The sequence below is a fragment of the Pseudophryne corroboree genome, chromosome 12 (genome assembly GCF_028390025.1).
Source record: "Pseudophryne corroboree isolate aPseCor3 chromosome 12, aPseCor3.hap2, whole genome shotgun sequence".
Classification (NCBI taxonomy): domain Eukaryota; kingdom Metazoa; phylum Chordata; class Amphibia; order Anura; family Myobatrachidae; genus Pseudophryne; species Pseudophryne corroboree.
Window position 1 is genome coordinate 78843737 of NC_086455.1, and position 23621 is coordinate 78867357.

The window sequence follows — 23621 nt, forward strand, 5'->3', positions numbered from 1 at the left end:
CGCCGCTCACCTTGTCAGCAATCGGCGTACGAGGTTACATCCAGAAAATGTGGAGAAGATGATGTTCATTAAAATGAATTATAATCAATTCCTCCGTGGAGACATTGACCAGCAGCAATTGCCTCCACAAAGTACACAGGGAGCTGAGATGGTGGATTCCAGTGGGGACGAATTGATAATCTGTGAGGAGGGGGATGTACACGGTGATATATCGGAGGATGATGATGAGGTGGACATCTTGCCTCTGTAGAGCCAGTTTGTGCAAGGAGAGATTAATTGCTTCTTTTTAGGTGGGGGTCCAAACCAACCCGTCATTTCAGTCACAGTCGTGTGGCAGACCCTGTCACTGAAATGATGGGTTGGTTAAAGTGTGCATGTCCTGTTTATACAACATAAGGGTGGGTGGGAGGGCCCAAGGACAATTCCATCTTGCACCTCTTTTTTCTTTCATTTTTATTTGCGTCATGTGCTGTTTGGGGAGGGTTTTTTGGAAGGGACATCCTGCGTGAGACACTGCAGTGCCACTCCTAGATGGGCCCGGTGTTTGTGTCGGCCACTAGGGTCGCTAAGCTTAGTCACACAGCTACCTCATTGCGCCTCTTTTTTTCTTTGCGTCATGTGCTGTTTGGGGAGGGTTTTTTGGAAGGGACATCCTGCGTGACACTGCAGTGCCACTCCTAGATGGGCCCGGTGTTTGTGTCGGCCACTAGGGTCGCTTATCTTACTCACACAGCTACCTCATTGCGCCTCTTTTTTACTTTGCGTCATGTGCTGTTTGGGGAGGGTTTTTTGGAAGGGACATCCTGCGTGACACTGCAGTGACACTCCTAGATGGGCCAGGTGTTTGTGTCGGCCACTAGGGTCGCTTAGCTTACTCACACAGCTACCTCATTGCGCCTCTTTTTTTCTTCTTTGCGTCATGTGCTGTTTGGGGAGTGTTTTTTGGAAGGGCCATCCTGCATGACACTGCAGTGCCACTCCTAGATGGGCCCGGTGTTTGTGTCGGCCACTAGGGTCGCTTATCTTACTCACACAGCTACCTCATTGCGCCTCTTTTTTTCTTTGCGTCATGTGCTGTTTGGGGAGGGTTTTTTGGAAGGGACATCCTGCGTGACACTGCAGTGCCACTCCTAGATGGGCCAGGTGTTTGTGTCGGCCACTAGGGTCGCTTAGCTTACTCACACAGCTACCTCATTGCGCCTCTTTTTTTCTTTGCGTCATGTGCTGTTTGGGGAGTGTTTTTTGGAAGGGACATCCTGCGTGAGACACTGCAGTGCCACTCCTAGATGGGCCCGGTGTTTGTGTCGGCCACTAGGGTCGCTTATCTTACTCACACAGCTGCCTCATTGCGCCTCTTTTTTTCTTTGCGTCATGTGCTGTTTGGGGAGGGTTTTTTGGAAGGGACATCCTGCGTGACACTGCAGTGCCACTCCTAGATGGGCTAGGTGTTTGTGTCGGCCACTAGGGTCGCTTAGCTTACTCACACAGCTACCTCATTGCGCTTCTTTTTTCTTCTTTGCGTCATGTGCTGTTTGGGGAGTGTTTTTTGGAAGGGACATCCTGCGTGACACTGCAGTGCCACTCCTAGATGGGCCAGGTGTTTGTGTCGGCCACTAGGGTCGCTTAGCTTACTCACACAGCTACCTCATTGCGCCTCTTTTTTTCTTCTTTGCGTCATGTGCTGTTTGGGGAGTGTTTTTTGGAAGGGACATCCTGCGTGACACTGCAGTGCCACTCCTAGATGGGCCAGGTGTTTGTGTCGGCCACTAGGGTCGCTTAGCTTAGTCATCCAGCGACCTCGGTGCAAATTTTAGGACTAAAAATAATATTGTGAGGTATTCAGAATAGACTGAAAATGAGTGGAAATTATGGTTTTTGAGGTTAATAATACTTTGGGATCAAAATGACCCCCAAATTCTATGATTTAAGCTGTTTTTTAGTGTTTTTTTAAAAAAACACACGAATCCAAAACACACTTGAATCCGCCAAAAAAAATTCGGTGAGGTTTTGCCAAAACGCGGTCGAACCCAAAACACGGCCGCGGAACCGAACCCAAAACCAAAACACAAAACCCGAAAAATTTCAAGTGCACATCTCTAGTTTTTAGTAAGGTTTGCCTGCTGTCACTATGTTCACATGTTCACAGTGACTCTGTAGAGAAAGTCACCGGGTTTCCGACATGGTTCGAATTCTACGTACAGTGTTAGTTATAATCTGTGCACAGTTAAAGTGGTGTAAGTAGTATTTTAATCATGTTGAGATCCCGGTGCCAGATTTTGCTAGTCTACAGAGTCACTGTAAATAGAGACTGTAGACATTGAGACTGCATCCAACCTAAAAACACGGTTTCCCATAAAAAGCACCTGGCAGATACAAAAGGTGTCCGCTAGAAGTATAGGCTGCCTCCTAATTACCCAGACCTCCTGAGTAACTGCATAAATCAGTTCCTTTGCAAAGGGGGCAGTGTCCTTCCGAAATGCATCATCTCTAAACTTTGATCATTTAAATAATCTTGTCCAAAATCTAATTTTAGCATCTGAGTGCATAAACCGACACATTTATGCTATTTGTCCGCACATTTTATTGCCTTGCTTGCATTAGAAGGGGCAAACCCTGCCATCTTGGCACTATGTAGAAACAAGTGCATTTACAAAACAATATACATTTATTATTATTTTTTTTTTGCAGGTTCCTAAAATCACCCATTTTATATATGCAGTCCGTATTACGTTTCACTTACAGTAAGCCCACTTTGTGACCGACTTAAATTCATTGTCGTTTCTCCTATTCAATGGCCACTAATATTACAAATTGTCTAAGTTTTGGTACGACAGGTAGAGTTATTGTTTTTGCTTATTTATTTATTTATTTATTTATTTTTAGTATAGTTTGTCTTGTGGTATGTTTATTTTTCTTAAGACTAGATTTGTTGTCAAATGTTATGTTGTGCTCAATTTTTAGTGCCATTACTAGTAATTCGAAGACCAACATTTTGGATGGCATGTCAGAGGTTTGGTGTGTTTACTATGTCTTGTTTTCAAAGTTAGATGACCGAAAAATCATTGGAGCCTCCATGGCTGAAAGAAAAGTAGTCCCAGATTAGAGGCCACCCCTTTCTGTTACCCAGATAAATACTCTACTCATCTTTTGGGGTCCAACTCTTGTTAAATGCATTGTATATAAAGATCAGACTGCTGCCTCTATCTACAGTAGTGAAGATTGTACATTAATACATATGTTTCTCTTTCCCAATAATACTTTTGAACTCACACGGTATTTTCCCATTCTTTGCTTGCAGACTTGGGGATCAGTTTTACAAAGAAGCCATCGAGCATTGCCGGAACTACAATGCAAGGCTTTGTGCCGAACGCAGTGTCCGCCTCCCCTTTCTCGACTCACAAACTGGCGTGGCTCAGAACAATTGCTACATTTGGATGGAGAAGAGGCACAGAGGGCCAGGTAGAGTACTGGTCAGTGAATGTGACATGCCCCAGTTCTATAGATGTATAGTTCAATAGAAAAGTAATGTGCAATATAATAGTTTTGGATATGTCGCAAAGATATTCAGCAAGGTTTAACAAACTGATTGATGATCTACAGTAGGTCAGTGATTCTCAAACTCTGTCCCCAGGACCCCACACAGTTCATGGTTTCCAAGTCACCTGTGGATTTTTAAAATGTGACAGCTGGTGATACAGATGTATCCTCTTAAATCCTTGCTGTAGTCACACTATACAGCCCTTCAAGTTGCGCCATGCTGTGGTGGGACTTGGCAGCAGCGATCGTCTTTTTATGCATATTTCCCTGCGAAAATGCATCTTAGTCGTAAAGTATTATAAGAGAACGCACAAACAGCTTCTGTTGATTAGAATGATATGCGGCATGCCTATATTTTATACTTTGTGTAATTGCGGCTGTATCTGCATCCGAAATGCCACGTTACAGTGTTTTCCAGGAAAACACTATAGCATAGCATTTTGCATGCAAACGCAGTTGCAGTCACACACAGCATGTAGGCATGCTGCATATCATTTTAATCAGCTGCTCACGCATCATATTGCATTACTTTGCAACTAAGAAGCATATTTGCGGAACTACTGAGTCACACGGCACTCACAAATGGTATGTGTAAAATGACGTGTAGCGCATGGAGCAAAGATGTAAAAGGACACATCTGTACACAGTGCTCCTGCCGAGTGACCTGGAAGATGTGACCTGTTGATGATCCTTGAAGACTGAGTTTGGGTACCACTGATCTAGGTGGATTAGAGGAATGGTAGATTGCTGGAATGGCAGTCCATGTTAAAAATGTACTTGGGCCTTAAAAATCCGAAAGCTGAATACAGATGCACAGTATTAACTGCATAAATGAGGAAACTACTGCGGAGGTCAGGGACCTAGGAATCACTATTTCAGGTCACATATAGGAGAGTAGACTGCTGTGTAGCAAAGCAATGAGGCTGCTGTAAAGAAAATGTATAGTGTGCATTGGGCAAGATAAACCTCTTGGTGGGGGCTGGCGGGGACCATTTTCAGTGCGCGGCACCACTTCCTGGCACTGCACATAATGTTATACATTATATTTTTTTTTACAGAGGGGCATGTACACTTCTGAGATTTTGCCATGCCTCCTTCATTACCTGGCCCCGCGGCTGTCTCAGTGGGCCTGTGTCTAGGTATGACTGGGGTATGTGGGGGGGTAGTGGCGAACACAGCAGTTAAATATGAAGGGTGTGGTGTGGTGGTGGAATGTAAATGAGAGACCTGATGAAACAAATTCAATATACAGTATATAGTTTGGAAAAGAAAATGAAGGGGTAGTATGGGCAACCTCCTCTCCAGTTGTGCAGTAGACTCTGGCTTTGTGCCAAAGGTTACTGCACTTGTGCTGGTCTCTGGGAACATGGTGCCCATACCTTGTTCCCAGGGGGCATCTCTACAGCGCATGCTGATTACCCCTTGATGAAGTCAGACCAGACGAAACGCGTTGGATGATTCCTGCTACTAATGAAATCCTCAGTTAAGCTGCTTTTTCTCTATACGGAATTTTTATATATATATATATATATATATATATATATATATATATATTTCTTTACATTATTCTAGACACACAGTAGTTTCTAATGTTTCTCATTTTTTAGTGCATGAATTTTTAGCACCATTTTTACTGTTGTCTTTTACATGTCCTTTGGAATGTTTTTTAAAGATTTTGTAACGGCTTTTTAAAAAAAGCATTCTTGTATGTTGCCTTTTTATGTCCAATTTTCTTAAACGTTCATTGTAAATAAACCCCGCATTGTTTTTAAAAGTAACTTTTTTAGTCTCCTAGAGTATTTACCACCTATGGTCGCTCTGATCTTATTTGCTTTTTCCAATATATATATATATATATATATATATATATATATATATATATATATATATAAAGATAGATGTGCCCGGCACTCCACTCAATAATAATATCAACTTGCTGCGGTGCCCTCCCAATGTGAGATACTTGGTCTCAGATATGCAAACATGGATTCACGGGCGGCACTCGAACAGACTTTACAGCAGTGTTGAATCACGTCATTTTATTGCCAACATGTTTCGGGGACAACACCCCGTCCTCTGGCCCTGAGGGATACTGGTTTAAAAAAACGTACATGTCAGTGAGCCAGTCAGTGTATATTTATTAAGCTCCCCCCTCAGTGCTGTGTACTCTGCAGCCAGCCTTTTAGCATGTATATTATATATATTTATATATATATATATATATATATATACACATTATATATATATATATATATATATATATATATATATATATATATATATAAATATATATATATAGGAATATATTATATAGGAATATATTATATATATATATATAATATATTTTATATATACAGTGTGTGTGTGTATATATATATATATATATATATATATATATATTATACTGTATGTGTATATATGTATATGCATAAAACAATTTGGATATTTGATGGTGTTATTTAAGAAACCTCACTCAATATTTTTAAGGGATGGATATTACATTTATGTCAGAAAGGCCATCGTTCATGGTTGAAAAATGTCTGAATGGGCAAAGTGTACAGTTGTAGGTTTTTCTGTGTTTTTTATTTATTATTTTATTTATTTATGTTTATATATATTTTTTTTTTTTTTTTTTTTGTGGGGTGCGCCAAATTACTGACTTGCCCCGGGTGACAGAAATCCTAGTTTCGGCCCTGCCATGGGGTATAGACGGGATCCGCAGGAGACATGGGCACTTTAAGACTTTGAAAGGGTGTGAACTGGCTCCTCCCTCTATGCCCCTCCACCAGACTCCAGTTTTAGAATTGTGCCCAGGCAGACTGGATGCACTCTGAGGAGCTCCACTGAGTTTCTCTGAAAAAGACTTATGTTAGGTTTTTTATTTTCAGGGAGAACTGCTGGCAACAGTCTCCCTGCTTCGTGAGACTAAGGGGAGAGAAGTTATGACCTACTTCCAGTGAGTTCAAAGGCTCTGCTTCTGGCTACAGGACGCCATTAGCTCCTGAGGGTTTGATCGCTAGGTACGCTTAGATGCTCGTTCCCAGAGCCGGCCGTCGCCCCCCTTACAGAGCCAGAAGTCAGAAGACAGGTGAGTAGAAGAAGATCAAGAAGACTTCAGTGATGGCATTTCTGAGGTACTGCACAGCGATCGCACGCTGCGCGCCATGCTCCCACACACAGCAGCACTACAGGGTGCAGGGTGCAGGGCGCGGGGGGGGGGGGGGGGCACACTGGGCAGCAGAAAAGCCTCAAAATAAACTGGCAAGAGAGGACATAAGTGCCTAGGCACTGTCCTAACCCCCGCCAGTATAAATATATAGTTAAAAAAAGCGGGACTGAAGCCCGCCATTAATGGGGCGGGGCTTCGTTCCTCACAGCTCAGCGCCATTTTTCTCTACACAGGCTGCAGAGATGCTGGTCCTTCCTCATACTTCCGATAAGTATTAGGGTGCAAAACGGAGGGGGGGGGGGCAAAGAATATTGGTGCAATATATATATATTTAATATAAGGCGCTGCAGGTCTGGGGCATTCTTTAGTGTTTCTGAACCGGTGATTGATCGCTGGATTGTGAGCTGGCAAAACTCTCTCTGTCTCTCGGACAGACTTTACTGTGGGTCTGTCCCCTATATGCCCGGTGTGTCTGTGGGTGTTTGGTGCGCGAGTGTTGACATGTCTGAGGCTGAAGGCTCTTCCCAGGAGGAGGCTGTATTAGGGACACAGACAGCTGCGGGGGTGACCCTGTCGGCACCGTCGACACCTGATTGGGTAAATGTGTTGAACGCCTTGAATGCTAATGTGGCTCTTATTAGTAAGAGGCTAGATAAATCTGAATCGCAAACACAGGCATGGAAGAAATCTGTGGAAGATATGTTATTCCAAAGTCAGGTCCCCTCAGGGTCACAAAAACGTACGTTGGCCCAGTTGGCTGACACTGATACCGACACGGACACTGATTCCAGTGTCGACTGTAGCGATTCCAGGTTAGACCCAAAGTTGGCAAAAAGCATTCAGTACATGATTGTGGCAGTTAAAGATGTGTTACATATCACTGAGGACCCAGCTATCCCTGATAAAAGGGTCTGTATGTATAAAGAAAGGAAACCTGAGATAACGTTTCCTCCCTCTCATGAACTGAACACGCTATTTGAAAAAGTTTGGGAAGGCCCTGACAGAAAGTTCCAGATTCCCAAAAGAATTATGGCAGCTAAATCCGTTTCCCTCGACTGATAGAGAAAAGTGGGAGTCACCCCTCACTGTGGACAAGGCCTTGTCTTGTTTGTCTAAAAAGGTAGCTCTCCCGTCACCTGACACGGCGGCCCTTAAGGATCCTGCGGATTGTAAACAAGAGACTACGTTGAAGTCCATTTATGTGACCACAGTTACACTACTCTGACCTGTCATTGCGTCTGCGTGGGTAAGTAGTGCTATCCAAAAGTGGGCAGATAACTTGTCATCTGATATAGATACCCTAGACAGGGATAACATCCTCTTGACGCTGGGTTATATCAAGGACGCTGCAGCATACCTTAAGGAAGCTGCGAGAGATATTGGTCTTTTGGGATCAAAGGCCAATGCCATGGCTGTCTCAGCTAGGCGTACGTTGTGGATTCACCAATGGATTGCTGATGCCTACTCCAAGAAAAGTATGGAATCTCTACCATATAAAGGGAAGGCCTTATTTGGAGACGGCCTTGATGATTTGATGTCTACAGCTACTGCGTGTAAGTCATCCTTTTTACCTTATGTTCCTCCACAACAAAAGAAAACGCACCATTATCAGATGCAGTCCTTTCGGCCCAATAAATTCAGAAAGGGCCGAGGTTCTTCCTTCCTTGCTACTAGAGGAAGGGGAAGAGGTAAACGATCTCCAGCCTTGTCAGGCTCCCAAGAGCAGAAGTCCTCCCAGGCTTCTGCCAATTCCACTGCATAACGTTGGGGCTCCTATGCGGGAGTCCGCACCGGTGGGGGCCCGTCTCAAACTCTTCAGTCAGTTTTGGGTTCGTTCGAACCTAGACCCTTGGATTTTACAAATAGTATCCCAAGGGTACAAGCTGGAGTTTCAAGACGTTCCCCCTCGCCGTTTTTTTTTTCAAATTGGCCTTACCAGCTTCTCTTCCCGACAGGGAGGTAGTTTGCGACGCAATACGAAAATTGTGTCAAAATCAAGTTATTGTCAAGGTTCCCCAGTCACAACAGGGAGAAGGTTTTTATTCGTGCCTGTTTGTGGTCCCGAAGCCGGACGTCTCGGTCAGACCAATCCTAAACCTGAAATCCCTGAATTTCTGCCTAAGGAGATTCAAATTCAAGATGGAGTCTCTCCGAGCAGTGATCTCCAGTCTGGAGGAAGGGGATTTTATGGTGTCGGTGGACATAAAAGATGCCTACTTACATGTTCCCATTTATCCTCTGCATCAGGCTTACCTGAGGTTTGCAATTCAGAATTGTCATTATCAATTTCAAACGTTGCCGTTTGGTCTATCCACGGCTCCGAGGATTTTCACTAAAGTGATGGCGGAGATGATGGTTCTCCCATACTTGGACGATCTCCTAATAAAGGTGAGATCCAGGGACCAGTTGGTCCAAAACGTTGCACTCTCCATGACAGTCCTTCAACAACATGGTTGGCTCCTAAACTTGCCAAAATCACAGTTGATTCCGACGACGCGGTTGTCATTTTTGGGAATGATATTGGACACAGAACTGCAGAGAGTCTTTCTTCCAGTGGAAAAGGCTCTGGAAATTCAGAGTCTGGTCAAACAAATTCTGAAACCAGCAAGAGTGTCAATCCATCAATGCATTTGTTTGCTGGGGAAGATGGTTGTGGCCTACGAGGCCATTCAGTTTGGCAGGTTCCAGGCCAGAGTGTTCCTGTGGGACCTGTTGGGCGAGTGGTACGGGTCCCATCTACACATGCACCAGAGGATAATCCTTACTTCCAAGACCAGGGTATCACCTCTGTGGTGGCTGCACAGCTCTCACCTCCTAGAGGGGCGCAGGTTCGGGATACAGGACGGGGTCCTAGTGACCACGGATGCAAGCCTCCGAGGCTGGGGGGCAGTCACAAGAGGAGAAAAATTCCAAGGAAGATGGTCAAGTCAGAAAACTTGTCTCCACATAAATGTTCTGGAGTTAAGGGCCATTTACAACTGCCTTCTGCAAGCGGAACATCTTCTTCGAGATCTGCCTGTACTGATCCAGTCGGACAATGTAACAGCAGTAGCGTACATAAACCGTCAGGGCGGAACGAAAAGCAGAGCAGCGATGGCAGAAGCCACAAGGATTTTCCGCTGGGCGGAAAAACATACAAGCGCTCTGTCAGCGGTATTCATTCCAGGAGTGGACAACTGGGAAGCAGACTTCCTCAGCAGACACAATCTCCATCCAGGAGAGTGGGGCCTCCACCAAGAAGTCTTTGCAGAGGTGACAAGTCATTGGGGAGACATGATGGCATCTCGTCTCAACAAGAAGCTTCGGAGATATTGTTCCAAGGGACCGTTGTAATTCCTACACCGCTCACCTGATTTGGATGTAAATACCCTCAAATTAAAGCGGAAAGTCTGCCGTTAAAGCGCATCTGAATTGTGTTGATGTCCCAATATTTATGGACCTGACTGTATAACGTGCAGAGAGAGTTAGATTTGGGTGGGTTATATTGTTTCTGTGCAGGATAAATAATGTCTGCTTTATTTTTGCACTGCAATTTAGATTTCAGTTTGAACACACCCCACCCGAATCTAACTCTCTCTGCACAAGTTATATCTGCCCCCACTGCACTGCACTGCACATGGTTGTGCCCATTAGAGAACACATTTGCTGCTGTGATCAGGTCTGAATTAGGCCCATTGTCTGTTCTTCCCAGTGTAATCCGATGTAGTGTAGTATGCATAAAATGGCTGCTTCACCCAGATCCTTCGTGGGTAGGATGAATAATCCTTGGAATTAATAACCCAAAATGGGTGTTGCACCTTGGTATTATGTTCATGGTTTCTTTATTTTATGTAAATCTAAACCTTTTGTAATATGTTTATATTATCTGTAAAGCACCAACCGGTGAAAAGTGCTATATAAATATAATTCTTATTGTTATTTTTGTATTATTTTATAGTATTTATTTTTCTTATCAGAAGGTTACTAACTGTATAACTTATTACTGTGCATTAATCAATGTTCCCCTACCAATTCTTGATCACATATTGGGGGTCATTCCGACCCGTTCGCACGCAGTGGTTCTTCGCTGCGGTGTGACGGGGTCAAAATGCGCATCGTTGCCTGGTGACGATCGTAGCTGGGCAATGACGCCACCAACAAAAAATGTGATCGCAGCGGCGATCGCAAGAAGACGGACAGGCGGGAGGCGTTCCGGGGATGGATACTCACAGTTTTCCAGGCGTGGTGAGTTCAACGCAGGCGGATCCAGGCGTTTGGAGGGCGGATGTCTGACGTCATGACCGGGACCTTCATTGCTGGATCCGTCGCACTGGGTGAGTAACTGCAGGGCTAGTCTTGTTTTGCTTGAAACTTTTTTAGCATAGCAGGGCTGCGAACGCTTGTACAGCCCTGCTATGCCCCATAGGCGGCGTCAGGTTGATCGCACAAGCAGCAAAAAGTTGCTACATGCGATCAACTCAGAATGACCCCCATTATTAAGAGGCATCAATCCATTCTCATTATTTCTCCATGAACCCCTCTAATTTATATTGTCATCTCAGCCTGCAGGTTCTAAGCCTGATTATCTCACACCTCTTCCTATACTTTATCTAAACTGAACCTTTAACCTCAGAGCAGGGGCATTTTAAGAGAGGAGTAGGCTGTGTGTAGCCTATGTCCATGGTGAGGGAGACAGAAAAAAGATATATAGAGAGACGGTGTAGTGGGTAAGGGAGAGATAGACTAGATGGGGAGAGAGAGAGAAAATAGTGAAGGGAAGTGGGATGGGGAGAGATAGAGAAGATAGGGGAAGTGGGTAGGGGCCCACACACAAAGCGACGGAGCGTCCGAGGTACGATATATCGGGCGGTCCCCACACACTGGGCAATCCGGTGGCTGACCGCCCGCTATGCCGGCCCTCCTACGCATAGCGCTGCATGGTATTGTCTGCCTGCATCACTGATCTTTTGAATGGGCTGAAAGATCAGCAATGCAGGCGGACGACCCCATGGGTGCGCGTAGTGGACGGCATCATGCCCACACACGGAACGATATAGCTGCTATATCGTTCCAATTCATCGGATCGTGCTGTGTGTGGGCCCCTTTAGGAAGAGAGAGACCATATAGGGGGAGAGGGTAAGTGGGTAAACGAGACAGAGAGAGGTATACAAGATAAGGAGAGAGACGGGGAAAGTCAGTAGGGGATAGAGAGAGAGACAGAACAGGGAGAGAGGTGATGTGGGTAAAGTAGAGAGAGAGGAATTGGGGACAAGGTAGGGGTAGCGAGAGGACGTGGGGACAAGATAGGGTGAGACCGTGGAAATGGGTAGGTGAGAGAGAGGTGAAATGGGTAGGTGAAATATAGAAACAGAATAGGGAGAGAGGAAGACGTGACGTAGGTAGGGTTGAGAGAAACAAGATGGGTGGGAGAGAGGGAAAATGGGTAGGGGGAGACAGACAAGATAGGGAGAGGAAGAGAGGAAGTAGGGACAAGATAAGGGGTGGGGGGGGAGAGACCAGATAGGGAAAGAGGAAGTAGGCACGAGAGAGAGAGAGAGGAAATGGGTAGAGGAAAAAGAGAGAAAAGATAGGGAGAGACAGGAAAAGTGTGTAGGATAGAGAGAGACAAGAAAGGGAGAGAGCGCTGAATTGGTTAGGGGAGAGAGAGAAAAGTAGACAAGATAGGGAGAGTGACATGTAAAGTCAGTAGGGGCAAAGGGAGAGAGGTGAAGTGGGTGCAGGTGAGAGGAGAAGTGGGTAGTAGAGAGATACAAGAAAGGGAGAGAGAGAGAGGGGGAGAGTGAGACAAGATAGGGAGAGAGACAAGATAGGGAGTGGTAGGGGACAGAAAGGAAGTGGGGACAATATAGAGGAAGAGAGAGGAAGTGGGGACAAGATATGAGGAGAAAGGGGAAATGGGTAGGGGAGAGAGACAGAAGGGACAGGGGAAAACAAGAGAGACAACATAGGGATAGAGAGGGGGGGGGAGGTGGGAAGGGTAGAGAAACAATATAGGGAGAAATAGGGAAAGTGGGTACGGTAGAAAGAGGAAGTGGGTACATGATAGGGGAAGAGAGGAAGTGGGTAGGGGAAAAAGAGAGACAAGATAGGGAGAGAGAGAGAGAGGTGAAATGGGTAGGTGAAAGATAGACAATATAGAGAAAGAGGGTGAGAGAGAGGGGAAGTGGGTAGTGAGAGAGAGGAGAGATAGAATGAGGAAGAGGGGATCAGTAGGAGATACAGACTGTCAGGATGCCGGCTGTCAGTATACCGACAACGGCATCCCAGATGTTAATATGCAGGCAGTGGGGCGAGCGCAAAGAGTCCCCTTGGTCACCCATGAGTGGGAAATAGCCCCTGTTATCCGGGATTCGGGTTGTCAGCAGTCAGGATTCCGGTGTTGGTAAGTGGAAAGTGGGTAGGGAAAAAAAAGAGAGAGAGAGGTGTAGTAGGTAGAGGAGAGAAGACAACACAGGAAGAGAGGGGAAGTGGGTAGGGGAGAGAGAGACGAGATAGGGAGAGAGAGAGGGGAAGTGGGTAGGGGAGAGAGAGACCAGATATGGAGAGACAGGGAAAGAGGGGGGGGGGGGAGAAGAAGAAGAAACCCTAACACCTCCTTAGTATTTGGGCCTCCACTTAAGCATGAGTTATAAACCTTTAGTACTAATTTCCGGTGCTTAAAGGGGTTAGGACTGCAATGCTGTATTTAGCAAACAGCTCTACCACTGTTTCCTATGGCCCCACAGGGTTTGAGTTCTATGCACATACACAGGCGGTCGTCACGTATGTGCATTAGTCAGGAACTCCTTGCCAGCAGCGTTATGCTGCCAGCAATACAGCAGAGGATGCAACGGAAAAGGGGGACACCACCGGTCCACTCCAAACAGTTAAGTGATGATAAATACCGGTGGCTTATTCATATGTATCACACTGACATTAAACAAAATATGCCATCGGCATTTGGTATCACTCTTAAATGGAGCCCGAAGTATGATAAAGTTGTATCAAACGTATCCGATAAAACCAAAAGTAATGACTAAAGCACAGTATAATTCTCTCACACATCTGCACATTAATAAAACTTGAAGAGTCTGCAGTTCTTGGATTTAGGAGACTGAGCATAATGGGACATAGTAGTGCCATCCAGAGCTCACAAAACATCTCTAAACAGATATCTTAGATAAGGGACATGTTACTGTGACTAAAGTAAATAGGGGCAGATTGGATGGTGATAAACCGGAGAGAGATAAAGTACCAACCAATCAGCTCCTGTCATTTTTCAAACACAGCCTATAACATTGCAGTTAGCAGCTGATTGGCTGGTATTTTTTCTCCGGCAGGGTCCACAGGTTATCCACAGGATAACAATGGGATATGATGTAGCGACAGCGGATTTGCACCAATCAGTCAAAGCTTTCCGGCCTCCCAGCATGCAACGGGCCCGTCCATATATCCCCCGCCCCCTGGCTCAGGCAAATCAGTTGGTGCTGTGTGTGCCTACCATCAACTTACTCATTCCTGAAGACTCTCCACCTGGACCAGGTCCTCCATCACTGGCTCAATTTGCGGACCCGTTTGAAGAACAGCCATCACCCACAGCCAAACAAGGGATAAGCCGTTGCGGATGCCTATCCGCTTAAACACCTTGGACAACTGCTGGTGGTAACTATTATATATGATGGAACAGTGACGGGATACCTTGAGCTTATCAATTAAGGGACTGTGTTTTGGAACAGGTGTGAACTGTCTATATACTCCTATCAGGACTGAGAGATACACAGCGACACTATTTTGTGGCCTTCATTGCTTATTTCATACATTGTTGCTCTTTTTAACCTTTTAAATTCAATTTTTTACATACAATAAATGTGTAATTTCATGTGACCTTCTGCTCTCATATGTGACCATTCAGCGCTTTAATTTTCCTTATTCATTTGTGTTTTGGGGGTCTGACCAACCCCATGTGTTTTAGCTGCTGTGGTGCATCTCCCTCATCAGCGCCTGGAGTAAATTCACCCTAGGGTGTTTTTTCTTTACTCCCGCCATGAACTGTTTACCTCGCTTCCGTCTCAGACACTACTAGCTACACTAGGAGACGAGGGGACCCGGTCGCAGCATAGGCGGCTGTGTGACCGGGGCGTCTGTGTTCACTGATTGCTACCACGAGGGGACCCGGTCGAAGCATAGGCGGCTGCATGACCGGTGCATCTGTGTTCACTGAGCGCGACCACGAGGAGACCCGGTTGCAGCATAGGTGGCTGCGTGACCGGTGCATCTGTGTTCACGGAGCGCTACCCTGAGGAGACCCGGTCGCAACATAGGCAGCTGTGTGACCAGAGCGTCTGTATTCACTAAGCACTACCACAAGGGGATCCGGTCGCAGCATAGGCGGGTGTGTGACCAGAGCGTCTGTGATCACTGGGTTCAGCATAGGCGGCAGTGTACACTACTAGCGTCTGGATCCATTCAGCGTTCGTTAACGTATGATCGATCTTGGAAGCGGGGTGAGTCTCCCTGTATCCCACTCTACTGAGTATGGGTAATACAGCACTAAGTCTCTATCTACCTTTTGAGTACGAATAGTTAGATAAATTGTCTATTGCATATGAGCCTGTACCATTACTGTTGTTTCTTTCGCATTGCTTCTGAATACGTTAGATCTGTTTAAACATGATTCAGTAAATGTGTGCTCCTACATAAATTAAAATGTTATTTGTAGTTGATTATATACTCATATTGCTTATTGTACTAATGTATAAACATGTGACTGCTAGTATTTGGGCTGACTTTACTATGTCTGTTAAGTCTGTCTTGCAGATCCTCACTGCTGATGCATGGAGGGTCGGATGAATATCATTTAAAGATTACAGTCACAAAATTGTGTAGTATACTGTGGAAGTGCTGATTATTTATCGTGTATAAGAGCGGCAAAGGTGAGGACACTCATATTATGTTTGTTTTACAAAGCTGTTTTGTCCTCTCATGATCTGGTTCAGGATGGTTCATGTGCATAGTGTATTAGCTTCAGCAGAAATACAAGGCAGATTCAGGTACATATGTATCCTCCTTGGGCTATCTTTGCACACATTTTATCCAATAAGCTGAATGGATAATCTCTTCAGAATCCTGTACCAGGTAGAGCCTTTAAATGCTGATCCACCTATGGTGTATCACTCCCAGCAGCAGCTTCTCAGAGCAGTGGTAAGTCAAATCTTCACATTCACAGGCTACACATTGTTGAATTCATCGGAGGATGAAAGTCCAATTTATTCTACTTCATTATACAAAGAAGAGGTAGGTCTCAGCTGGAATATAGCTGAGTTAAATAAAGCATTGAGGGAGCCTGGTTAAAAACCTAGGCACCTGTATTTAAACATCCTAAAAACCTGAGTGTCCTGAGTCAAATCAGCGGACAGAAATCAGGGAAGAGGTTGGGGCTATGCCCAATAAAAAGTTAGAATCCTAAGAAATTGAATTCTAATTACCTTCTTCCAGTTGGGGATGTTTAAAAAGAGGTGGCTCCTAAAGTAGTTATGCAAGTGATCTACTTTATCTTTGCTTTCCCTCTAGGGCAGTCATAGGGCCAAGCCTTGGCTTTGGCTCAAATGGCAAAGACAGTGGTTGCCTGGGCTAATGCAATTGAAGGAGAATCTTCTCAATAACTGCAAAATTCTCATATAGTGCAATGATCCTGGAGAAGCACCAATAGATTTGGGCATTATTTCCTCCAGGGCATTAGCCTCAATCATATCTGCACGCAGAGCAGTTTTAGCTGGAATGTGGAAGCCGATTCAGAATTTAGGAAGGTTCTGAATCGTTGTCCTTTCTGGAAAGTTTTTCTTTGGTAAAGAATTAACAGATATTCTGGAGTCAGGAGCTGACTCCAAAAAGGTCAACTTTTTTCCACATACAGTTTAAACTTAAAATTCTGCTTTTCGGCCCCTGGTTTTGATTTCTAGGAAGACTAATAAGGCCGGTTGGGAGCTACAGCTACACCACACTGGATAGGCCCAATCTCATCTGAGTTTGGAAGATAAGCAGTGTTGAGCCTGGTTGATACTCAGATGCGAGACCATCTGGACAGGTGCTGTAGAAAGATAAGCCATCAGTAGTATGGTATGGGCCTCTGCCTGGGGACCCCAGGCTGGAGTGGGGGCGATTTCTTCAGGCATACAGTCCTGGCACAGTACTAGGTATGATTTCGCCTTCACAGCCGTCTCGGGCAGAGACGAAGGACAAGGTTTGCAAGAAGCAGTTCAGAAATTGCTTCAGCAGGAATAGTCATTCCAATTCCTCTTGCAAACGAGGACAAAGTTTTTACCCCAACCTGGTAAATTCGGAAGCCAAATGGGTCATTTCAGCCTATGCTCAATCTTAAAATGCTGAACAAATACATTGGAACCTCGGTTGCACTTGCAATCATTATGTTCCTTATGCTTGGCATAAAGCCAGGGGATTAAGGCTACCCCTGGATCTACGGGATGTTTACCTTCAGGTGTTATATCACTGTCCATAAGTGTTATTTAAGGGTTTGCTATCCTCCAACAGCATTTTAGTTTAGGACTTACCTTTTGGGTTAGCCTGAGTATTTAACAAAGATATTAAGGTGAGCACATTTTATCTCCGCTAGCAGCGGTTAAGAAATTTCTCATACCTAGACGATCTTTAATCCTGGCATGCGGGGATTACCCTTACGTCCTCTGCAACAGACAATGGGGGGTCATTCTGAGTTGATCGCTAACTGCATTTGTTCGCAGCACAGCGATCAGGCTAAAAAACGGCACGTACGGGCAAAACAAATTATGTTGTTTTGCACAGGATCTAGCGATGCATTTCAGTCGCACTGGTTGCCGCAGAGTGATTGACATGAAGTGGGCGTTTCTGGGTGGCAACTGACCATTTTCAGGGAGTGTTTGGGAAAACGCAGGCGTGCCAGAAAAAACGCAGGCGTGGCTGGGAGAACGCTGGGCAGGTGTGTGACGTCAAATCCGGAATTGAATAGGCTGAAGTGATCGCAAGCGCTGAGTAGGTTTTGAGCTACTCTGAAACGACACAAAATTTTTTGGCATGCGCTCTGCGATACAATCGTTCGCACTTCTGCTAAGCTAAAATACACTCCCAGTGGGCGGCGGCGTAGCGTTTGCACAGCTTCCAACAACTGCTAGAGAGTGATCAACTCGGAATGACCCCCAATAACCTGTATGCAGAAGCACAACTGAATCAATAATGGGCCTGAAGTGTCTCCAGTCCCGTCACATCGAATGATTCATTTGGGGGCTGTACTGGATCAGGTGTGCAAGAAGTAATTTTTACCCTGCAACAAAATATCCAGGGTGTAGTCTAGGATTCAAGTTTTTGTTACACAGTCAAACGGATCCATTCAAACGGATCCATGGTATCTACATCAACAGAGTGAAGTATGCACAATTCCACTCGACGTCTCTGCAGCGTCTGGATTTTACCAAATAGAATCTACAGTCACACCACACTAAATGTGCCCAATCTCAATGGATCGTGGAAGATGGGCAGTGTTGTCCAGGTTGGTACTTGGAGGAACCACCTGGGAATACAAGGTGCTGTAGGTAATTATGGAATGCAACACATAATGAAAATGGAATGGTACTTATGATAAAAGTAAGAAGGTCGTCAGCCTGGTGGAAACAGGCATCCCAGCTGGACAAAGAGAAATCCTTTTGATTTCAGATTGGGAAAATTCTGACACTGAGGAACAGTGTCATGAAGGTTGTGTTCCCAAAGAAGTAGATTGTATGCCGTTAAAGGTGGAACCTTGGGCCACATATAGGACACTGGTGTAGGTACAGGAGAGTTTTTGAGGAAAACCAGTCCAGTGCCGTGCGTACCTCAACATCAGGAAGGAACTCGCAGCTGAAAAGTGATGAAAAAGGTAAAGCACATACTAAGATGGGCAGAACTTCATCATTCAACTGTGTCCGCTATTTTCATTCCGGGAATCCTAAATGGGGAAGCGGACTTTCTCAAGTTGACACACCATTCAGGGAAATTAATGGGCTCTACACCCGGAGGGATCCTGATTTTGGTGAACTAGAGTTGTTTGCTGGAGAGCTATCTCATGGAGTTTTGTCGGAACAACAAAGTGCTCACATAGAGGTCAAAAACAATGGATCCCAGAGTGATCTTTGTGGATGTCTTATCGGTGAGATGAGACTTTCTTCTGGTTTTTATGTTTCTCCAATCACCCTATTACCCAGGGTGGTGAGAAAGCTAAACAGGAAAACCAGCAGAGAATGGCAATGGATACTCCATTTCTGCTCTATCAAGGTCCAGAACTACAGAAGCAGGGTCCTGGTTATCACAGACATCTGTATCTACGGTCTTTGATGGCATGGCCTTGATACATTTATCCTGAAGGTAACAGGATATTTGCAGCAGGTGATTTAAACAGATGTCAGAACAGGGAACTCTTCCTTAGCTCGCCTTTATCACCAAATATGGCAAGCCTATGTTCAGGCTGGCAGTGAGGTTGGATCTTAGATCTTTCAGAGTTTTGGGGTCTTAGCATACTTTCGGGCACGAATGGATAAAGCTTTGAAGGTGGCTCCCTTGGAAAAGCAGGGTCGGCATTGACTATAGGGTTCCAAAACGAAATAACCAATTTACAGGATGTGCGTACTTTTTTCCAGGTTATTCCATTCAGCCTCTGGTTGTTCATCCTACAGTGCCGTGGGACTTGTGTTAGTCCTTAAAGCCCTTCAAGTTGCCAATTTTGAACCATTGGTTAAAATGGATCATAAATGTTTTTTCTATTGACTACGGTGTCAGCTAGAGGAATATCAGACTTATCGACATGGTCATGTTGTTCCCCATTTCTTATCTTTTATCCATATAAACCAGTTCTCAGAACTAGGTTTGGGTATCTTTCCAAGGTGATGACTAAGTTCCACCTTAACGAAGAAATTGTTGTCCCGGTATTTCAGGTTCCGGGCCTCGCTGCGGGAGATGCATCACTAGACGTGATCCGTGCATAAGGGATCTACGTGGATTATACCAGTGCCATCAGAAAAGAGAATCTCTCTTCATTCGCTATGGATTTCACAAGAGAGGATGGCAGGCTGGTAAGCAGATGCTGGCAAGATAGCTTCAGAGGACGATTTCAGAACCATATTCTCTAAGCTGATCTCCCTATTCTGGCTAATGTCTCTGTTCATTCTACCCGTAAGATAGGTCCTTTTTGGGCAGCACAATGTGGTGCCTAAACAGAACTGGGTTGTAAGGCAGCCATATATGGTCTTCCAAAAAAGAAATAATAGAGGTGGATGGTTGCGCTGTAAGGATTTGTGCAAGCCTGGGGGTAGTCTGGGAGTTCCCTGCAAACACCAAACAGTAAAAATGCACTAAAAATGGTAAAGTGACTACTCCCACTTTGGCGCTAATCCAATGCTACACTTTTTGCAGGAACTTCTATTTACTCAATAAAATGTAACGTACCGGCTTGATGTGAATAAAATATAAATTTAATACTACACAATGATTAAAAGTGAGACAAAAACAGAACCCAACATGGGAAACAGAGTCTTACCAAGATGATAATCGGAGCCGCAGGTGTTATGAATGCAAGGTATTTCCCGGGAACAATACCCTGCATGTGGCTCCGTCAGGCGTGTTCCCCAGTGGTCCCTTTCACAGTCAAGGATGTCCAGAAGCACAGGAAAGTACTGGAAAGCAGGTGCCGACGCGTTTCGGGACATCAAAGTCCCTTTTTCAAGGCTGTATCATACAATCATTGTGTAGTATTAAATTTATATTTTATTCACATCAAGCCGGTACATTACATTTTATTGAGAAAATAGAAGTTCCTGCAAAAAGTGTAGCATTGGATTAGCGCCAAAGTGTAGTCACTTTACCATTTTTAGTGCATATATGGTCTTCCGTTTACACATTAAATAGACATTATGCCTTGGATACCTTTGCCTCTCACAATGCTGAACTCGGGCGAAGTATTCTCCTATGCATCAGGAGCGTCCCCACCACTAAACTGCTTTGGGAAATCCCATTATTATCCTGTGGATAACCTGTGGACCCTGCCGGAGAAATATAAGTTCTGGTAATAACTTACAGTTGATAACGGTATTTCTCCTAAGTCCACAGGTTCCACAGGGATCCCACCCTGATGCACCTGATTTGAGAATCCCTTTTTACTCACTAACCTCTTCCTTCTTGCACGGAAGGGTGTGCATGTGTGTTCTTCTCGCCTGATTAGGGTTCTACATGATGCTCCTGCCTTCTGCTTTGGAATACAACTGATTTGTCTGAGCCAGGGGGCGGGGATATATGGACAGGCCCGTTGCATGCTGGGAGGCCGGAAAGCTTTGACTGATTGGTGCAAATCCGCTGTCGCTCCATCATATCCCATTGTTATCCTGTGGAACCTGTGGACTTTGGAGAAATATCGTTATCAACGGTAAGTTCTTACCATAACGTATATATTTCTCTCCCAGGCTTAGCACATCTCTCCCATAGTCTGAAAAGCCCTGGCATGGGTCTCTTTGATAGGATGGGCTTTAAGAAGTGAACCAATTACCCCAGGCCTGGGTGGTATATTTGTGTAATTTATTATTCAACTATACGTACATAGATGTACATTTACATACCACATTGTATTAGAAACAATGTTGCGGAGTCCTGGGCATTTCCAGTGGTTGACATCAAACTTAAAGTGCCTCATTAAATACAGTACATGGCTACAGCCCTGAGCGCCAGACAGTTTACCTCCATTTGCTATTGCCATGTTATGATATTGTGTTGGAAGATGACCTCTCTAGTTTAATTCCATGAGGAATATTCATTAACCAGGTGTTGGAGAAATTGTGACATTCATCAAACTTTAAACATGAAACTAGAAAAAGAGATATCACCGATATGTCTTCAGGCGCTGATGTAGGTCATAAGGGGTATTAAACATCAAATTTCAACCCTCAAACAAAACATAAGGAAATACAATAGTGTAATATTTCCTTATGTTTTGTTTGAGGGTTGAAATTTGATGTTTAATACCCCTTATGACCTACATCAGCGCCTGAAGACATATCGGTGATATCTCTTTTTCTTGTTATTTATTTGGGGTGTGTGGTGACACCTTTGTTTTCACTTGAAAGTCTATAGGCAGCTTAAGCGCACCAAAAGTCTTCACAACTTTTTCCATAGTCATTTAAACATGAAACTGTCCACCATCCTGAGCTGGCGAACAGCCCCTGAAGTTCTTCACAAGCCGTCGTTTACACAGCAGCTTGTGCAGCAGAGGAGATGGGGGGGGGGAGGATGAGACGGGGGTCCACGGCTGCAGAGAGACATCTTCAGACGGAGCGAGCGGCATGGTGCGGGGGGCGCTTGCTGCAGTGAACTGCTGGCCAGCCAGAGCACATACCGCGTGTGTGTGTGTGGGGCACTGCTGCAGGGCCAGCCAGACAACATGCTGCGGTGGGGGGCCATAATATGCATGTTTAGGGTGCCACAGCTATTGCATGCCGCGGGACGGGAGGGTCTGGGCGGCAGAGGTGCTGCGGCTGCAGTGACCCTTTGTACAGTTAGGTAACCCGGCAGCCGGAGTTCGAAAGACTCTCTTCTCAAAAAGACCAGTTTTTCAAAAATGTGATTTTCTCATGGGGGCATGATGAATCGTGAAAAAATTGTAAGAATACAATTAGAATTGAAAACTAAAGATTCTCATTGTACAATTTTTTAATGATAAATACTGTATGCCCCCATGTGAGAAGGTTTCGGTCCCCTTCTGGATGAGGATTAGGAAGCTAAGCTAGGCCCCCTGCGACATGCTGCTATGTTAGCGTTGTTTCAACAGATCAGCTAATGTATTTACATATGTTACTCCCTCCAGGATGGCTACATTTAGAGGCATCTTGTGCAGTAGTGTATGTACATTAGTTGCACATGGAACCCTGGGGTATATTTACTAAGGTCCCGATTTTGACCGATTTGGTGTTTTTTCTTCAAAGTGTCATCTCGGGAATTTACTAAACTAAAATCTCGGCAGTGATGAGGGCATTCGTATTTTTTTGGAAGTCAAAGAAAAAAAATACGAATGAATACACCATCGGTCAAATATGCCTGTTATTTGATACAACTCGGTAATTTACTAAAAATTCTAAATCACAAACACTGCCGGCAATAGCCAAACACTGCCGTGAAAAGATACAATTCATAAAAAAAAAAAGCAGTTTTCAAATAGACCTGCTTTTTTTTTACCGTGTTCTGATAGTCATGCACGGATCCATGAGACCCATGCATGTTTATCAGTGGGAAGGGGTGGGAAAGGGTTTAAAATCAGGGGGGGAAAAAGTGCGTGGGGTCCCCCCTCCTAAGCAAAACCAGCCTCGGGCTCTTTGAGGCGGTCCTGGTTGTGAAAATATGGGGAAAAAATTGACAGGGGTTCCCCCATATTTGAACAACCAGCACCGGGCTCTACGGCTGGTCCTGGTGCCAAAAATACGGGGGACAAAAAGCGTAGGGGTCCCCCGTATTTTTAACACCAGCACCGGGCTCCACTAGTCAGAGAGATAATGCCACAGCCGGGGGACACTTTTATCTTCGTCCCTGCGGCCCTGTCATTAAATCACTAACTAGTCACCCCTGGCCGGGGTACCCTGTAGGAGTGGGGACCCCTTAAGTCAAGGGGTCCCCCCCTCCAGCCACCCAAGGGCCAGGGGTGAAGCCCGAGGCTGTCCCCCCCCCCCCCCCCCCCATCCGAGGGCGGCGGATGGGGGGCTGATAGCCAGGTGTAAAAATGAAGAATATTGTTTTTTGTAGCAGTACTACAAGTCCCAGCAAGCCTCCCCCGCAAGCTGGTACTTGGAGAACCACAAGTACCAGCATGCGGTGGAAAAACGGGCCCGTTGGTACCTGTAGTACTACTACAAAAAAAATACCCAACAAAAATCAGAAC

The 23621-nt window shown here is 45.1% G+C and overlaps 1 protein-coding gene across 8 annotated transcripts in view; it reads left to right on the top strand.

Annotated features, from left to right (window-relative positions):
• Nucleotides 1–23621, top strand: part of DPF3 (double PHD fingers 3) — a 496528-nt gene that overhangs the window by 246997 nt on the left and 225910 nt on the right. For all 8 annotated transcript variants that reach the window (XR_010190465.1, XM_063947686.1, XM_063947687.1 and 5 more), the window contains exon 2: nt 3299–3459. Coding sequence is in view for 7 of the 8 variants with exons in the window: in XM_063947686.1 (XP_063803756.1) it covers nt 3299–3459 (161 nt within the window). In the remaining variant the exon portion in view is untranslated. The remainder of the gene's footprint in view (nt 1–3298; nt 3460–23621) is intronic.